The 5,978-nt window shown below is 33.9% G+C and overlaps 1 protein-coding gene across 1 annotated transcript; it reads left to right on the plus strand.

Annotated features, from left to right (window-relative positions):
- Nucleotides 1-244: 244 nt before the first annotated feature.
- Nucleotides 245-1,129, plus strand: LOC139868332 (uncharacterized mitochondrial protein AtMg00810-like). The gene has a single exon (XM_071856666.1). It carries the CDS (start codon nucleotides 245-247, stop codon nucleotides 1,127-1,129), a length of 885 nt encoding a protein of 294 aa, XP_071712767.1.
- The last annotated feature ends 4,849 nt before the right edge of the window (nucleotides 1,130-5,978 follow it).

Consider the following 5,978-nt stretch of genomic DNA (forward strand, 5'->3'; position numbering starts at 1 on the left):
TGTCTGCCTTCTGCAGAAATCTTTATACGGATTGAAGCAAGCTCCTCGAGCTTGGTTTCTGCGATTTGCCGGCTATGCTCAGCGTGTTGGATTCCAACACAGTAGATGTGACACCTCTTTATTCATCTACAAGCACGGCGTGGACACAGCCTATTTGTTATTATATGTGGACGATATTATCTTGACTTCCTCGTCAACATCCTTTCTTCATTGAGTTATCAGCTCATTACATCAGGAGTTCTCCATGACTGATCTTGGCCCGTTAAATTATTTTCTTGGCATTGCTGTCACTCGTACTCCTTCTGGTATGTTTCTCTCTCAAAAGAAGTACGCATCTGAGATCATTGAGCGTGCAGACATGGTTGGTTGTAATTCTAGTGGCACACCGGTCGATATTGGTACCAAACTGACCACTGCTGGCCCCCCAGTTAAGGATCCCACTTTATATCGCAGCCTTGCCGGTGCTCTTCAGTATCTCACTTTTACCAGGCCTGGCATCTCTTATGATGTCCAGCAGATCTGTTTGTTTATGCATGATCCTCGAGAGCCTCATATGGCTGCTCTCCGAAGGATCATTCGCTATGTACAGGGCACTCTGGATCTTGGTCTACAGCTGTTTTCATCTAGCACTTGCTCATTGGTTGCTTATTCAGATGCTGACTGGGCTGGTTGTCCCTCTACTCGCCGCTCTACATCTGGATACTGTGTATTTTTGGGTAATAATCTTCTATCTTGGTCCTCTAAACGGCAACATACTCGGTCACGCTCCAGTGCCGAAGCTGAATATCGTGGAGTCGCAAACGCCGTTGCAGAGACATGCTGGATTCGTAATCTTTTACGTGAGCTCCATTGCCTGCTTTCATCTGCTACTCTTGTCTATTGTGACAACGTTAGTGCTTTTTACATGTCAGGCAACCCGGTGCAACACCAGCGCACCAAACACATTGAGATTGACATCTATTTTGTACGTGATCTTGTTCTTAAGGGTCATGTTCGGGTCCTTCATGTACCATCTCGGTATCAGTTTGCTGACATCTTCACCAAAGGCCTACCTACTGCACTTTTTGATGAGTTTCGATTCAGTTTAAGCGTTCGCCGAGCTCCCGCTACAACTGCAGGGGGATGTTAGAGGGCTATTTTACTAATATATGTTAGCCTATCATTTATGTACACTAGCCCATCTTATAAGGGCCCATAATGTTTTCCAGCTCATTAGGTTTTACACTCTTAGTTATATATTGTGGTGTGTGGTCCTTACATTATTCATTCAATAAAAAAGATATCGATCATTATCATGTCTATGTACTGCAACCCTGATTAACATATTGGTGTGCCAAAAAAAGCTTGCGTCGCCTAATCTTAGATTTTTAGGAGTGTAAGTACTACGAGTATATATATGGTGTGTCCAATGTGAAGAGTTTTACCCTAGACACAAAATTTTATGAGATGTTTGCGAACAGTGGCGAAGTCAGGAAATTTTTTCATCGCGGGCGAATTTTTTTTTTTAAATGTAAAGATTTTTTTCCCAAAATATGGATGTTTGGGGGCAAAATATAGAGTTTCTTTTTGACCAAAATTTGAAGATTTTGAGCAAAAAATGAAGACTTTGGAGCAACATATGAAAGTTTTGGGACAAAATATGAAGGGTTTTGGGAAGAAAAAAAAAAAAGAAATCCACAGAGGCAAAATTGAAAAATCGAAAAAATTTGTACTAAAAATTGCAAATCCACTATAGGCGGGTGCCACATCCTACCCTTTCATAAGTTCGCCCCTGTTTACGAATACTTTTTTAGAAAAGAAAAAAAAATTACATGTAACATATAAGTCTTATGTAGAGACGTAGTCACTATAAGGAGTCGATTTTGTACGGGAAATCTATTATTATACAATTAGTCATTCCAAATAGACTTTATTCTGTTATAATTCAGTAGGCTTATAACTACCTTTAATGGTTATAAGAACAAAGAGAGAGAAAAAAAGAGAAGAAAGAGAGAAAAATATTGATATTGATATTTCAAGAGAAATGGTGCAACTTAAATGGCTACCATACATGTCTATTTATAGCATAAAATATTACTATGCAAGAAATATAATAATAATAAAATTAACATCCAATCTAGATATTTTATAACACTCCCTCTTGGATGACAATTTTATTAGAGAATAACTAGTACTGCCTCGTTAAAAACCTTGCTAAAGAAAACCCATTGGGATAAAACTTTAGCTAAGGGAAAAAGAGTGCAGCATAGAGTTGACTTCCCCTCAAGTAGGCAACGTCTGAGTTGTTACATCTTCTGAACATGCCTCATGTCAATATTATGAACGTGTGTTCTGAAAATAGCAGTTGGCAGTGCTTTGGTATAAAGATCAGCAGAGTTGTTGATTGAACGTATCTCATTTTAATCTGGTTGTCTTTTACGAGATCTTGAGTATATGAGAAGAATCTGAGGTTTTCATCTGAAACTGTATCATCTAAATCTTTTATGTACAAGTTTAGCCCCTGTGATTTGTCTACAATCTCCTTCATGGTTTGCTCAAACCCTTGTTTCAATTCCTATTCCCTTGTAGTTTTTTCTGAGCCTTACCAACATACCATTCTTTTCCATCAAACTTATGACCGTTAAGACCGTCTATGGCTTTGGCGCCTCGTCAGTATTTATATTTTGTTCAGTCACTTTTGATACTCTTCTTTCATTTGTATTATGCAAGCTGCATTATCTTCATATATAGTTGTTGGTGAAGATAGTTGTTAGTCTTTTATAGCGTTCTAGTCCACAATAATCAATAATGATTTGTGTCATTGATCTCAACCAAACACATTTTCGAGTAGTTTCATATAATGCAATCACTTCGTCATGATTTGATGATGTTGCAACAAGTGTTTGTTTTAAGAACACCATGATTTTGTGGTACCTCCATTTAGGAATACATATCGAGTTTGAGATTTATCTTTATGAGAATTTGATGAATGACCTGCATATACATAATCAACCAAATCTTGTTTTGAAACGTTAGAATAAAATAATTTTAAATCAGCAGTTTCTCAAGGGTATCAAAATATGTGTTTGATCCCGCTCCATTGTTATTTGAGCTGAATCTTGCCAACAAATTAACTGCAAGAGAAATGTCAGGTCTTGTATAATCTATAAGATACATAAGAACCTCAATTGCACTAAAATATGGAACTTCCGATCTGTTAAGATTTTCATGATCTTCGCAGGGATGAAATAGATCAGTGTCAATATTGAGTGATCTAACAACAATGAGTTTGTCTTTAAAAAAAATGTTTTAAAATCTTTTCGGTATAAGTTGTTGATGTACAAGTAAACCATTAGGCATATGCTCAATTTGCAATCCAAGGTAATACTTGGTTTTTTCAAGATCTTTCATTTCAAAATAATTCTTTAGAAGTTGAATGATTTCATAGATCTCTTTATTTGTTCATATGATGTTAAGAACATTGACATAAACAACTACGATCTCATATCCGAACATTGTTTTTATAAAACATACGTGCAAAATAAGTTTATATTTATACCCCTTTTTTTTATCAAATAGTCATTTAATCGGTAATACCACATACGTCCCATTTGTATAAACCCATTTAGAAATCTTTGTGATTTAATGAAATATATTCCCTTGGGTTTTACATTAGATGCTTATGATACCTTAACCCTTTAGGTATATTCATATATATCACTATTAAGTGATCCATACAGATAAGTAGTAACAACATTCATGAGATGCATTTAAATAACTACCAGGTTGATTAAGTGTCTAATAAGTAATTGTATCCATTACAGGAGGATAAGTTTTCCTCCTAATTCATTTCTGGTCTTTGTGGAAAATATTGAGTTACAAGTCTAGTTTTGCCTTGTAACTTCATTTGCACATTTCTTTTCGGATAAAAATTCATTTGTATCCCATACGTTTCACATCTTTAAAAGTGATAACGATTGATCCGAAAACTTTTCTTTTATCGAGCGATTCTAATTCAGCTCGTATTGCTCCTTTCCATTGAGCTCAATCATGTCCATTTTGTATATTCAATGACAGATTTTAGTTCCAGATCATCATCTTTATTCATGATGTCATTGTAACATTATATGAAAATATCTCATAGAGATTTTAATTTCATTTCGGTTCCATAATATTGCATAGTTTATCGCAATTTTAGTATTTACATTTATCAATATCCTCTGCAGAAGGAATATTGATTTGTGGTTCTTCTTGAACACTTTCTTTTACCTCATTATCAGCTGATTTTCTTTTTCGAGGATTTTTATCTTCGGAACCAATTGATCTTCCACATTTGATGCGTGGCAAAGACTCAACAGTGACATTATTGCCAGCTTTTGGAATTTCAGTTCGAGCTGGAGCATTTATCGCTGGTATATATGATTTAGTCACTTTTTTATATCTGTAAATGCATAAAGTAATTAATTTGCAAGTTCTTGCATATGCATTATTTTTGAACTTTCGTTTCACATTCTTTTGTGTGAGTTCAATATACCTTAATTGATGTTCACATCATGAAGCATCATTTTATTTTTTATTTTTATTTCTCCCCCTAATCTAGGGAACAATGTTTTATTAAAATGACAATCAGCAAAACGTGCTGTAAAAACATCACCCATTATGGGTTCAATATATCTTATTTTTGAAGATGTTTTATATCCAAAATATATTATTATCTTTCTTTGAAGAACCATTTTATTGTGTTGTGGTGATACAATTGAAACATACACTGCACAACCAATGTTTTAAGGTAGAAAATATTTGGCTCTTGGCCAAAATCAAGTATTAAGTGAAAATATTTACGACTTCCACATGGTATAATGCGAATTAATGTCGCAGCATGTAAATTTACATGTCCACATATAAATATTGAGAGTTTTGTACTCATTATCAATTGTCTATTTATTAGCTGTAAGCGTTTATCTATTGATTCAGCTAAACCAATTTTGTGTATGCACATGAGCAACTGAATGTTCAACAACAATCCCTGTAGATATATAATGATCATTAAATGCTTGAGATGTTAACTCACCAGCATTATCAAGTCTCATCCTTTTAATGGTGTAATCAGAATAATGTGTTCTCAATTTAATAATTTGTGCAAGAAACTTTGCAAATGCCATATTACGGCTTGATAACATACAAATATGAGACCATCCGCTAGATGCGTCTATTAGAACCATGAAATATCAAAATGGTTCACATGATGGATGAATTGGTTCATATATCTTACCTTGAATTCTTTCAAGAAACATTTGTGATTCTTTTTCACAATATACTTTTCATTAATCACCATATGTGCTTTCCAATAATCACCATATGTGTTTTTTTTTTTTTTTTTTTTTTTTTCATAAATCACCATATGTGCTTTTTCATCATATATCCTTTTCACCATATACGCTTTTAATCATATGCGCTGTGTTTTTCACCATATGCGCTTTTCATCATATGCGCTGCGCTTTTTATCATATTCGCTTTTTATCATATGCGCTTATTATATGCGCTACGCTTTTCATCATATGCGCTTTTCAGCATATGCGCTTTTATAATATGTGCTTTTTATCATATGCGTTTTTATAATATGCGCTTTTTATCATATGCGCTTTCTATGTGAATAGTAAATTAATTAATTTCGTTTTACTATTCATATGAATTAATTTCGATTTACTATTTTGTTAATTGAGTAATATATATACATCATATACTTGTGACTCCGAAGGCTCAAATGAATTTGACCATATAGTTATATGTTGTACCTTGCACATTAATTTTCAGTAGAAGCTTTAGATGCATATTATTTTCAGTAGAAGCTTTAGATGCACTTTTTTTTTAATCACCAAATACCACAAACACTTTGTTTGCGTTTGTTCATAGTCATCAATGAAAACCATTTTCTTTAATTTTATTTTATACAATAAAATTAACGCATCATTATTCTTTTCAAAAACAATAATCTATTG

Source organism: Rutidosis leptorrhynchoides, chromosome 9, assembly GCF_046630445.1.
Source record: "Rutidosis leptorrhynchoides isolate AG116_Rl617_1_P2 chromosome 9, CSIRO_AGI_Rlap_v1, whole genome shotgun sequence".
Classification (NCBI taxonomy): domain Eukaryota; kingdom Viridiplantae; phylum Streptophyta; class Magnoliopsida; order Asterales; family Asteraceae; genus Rutidosis; species Rutidosis leptorrhynchoides.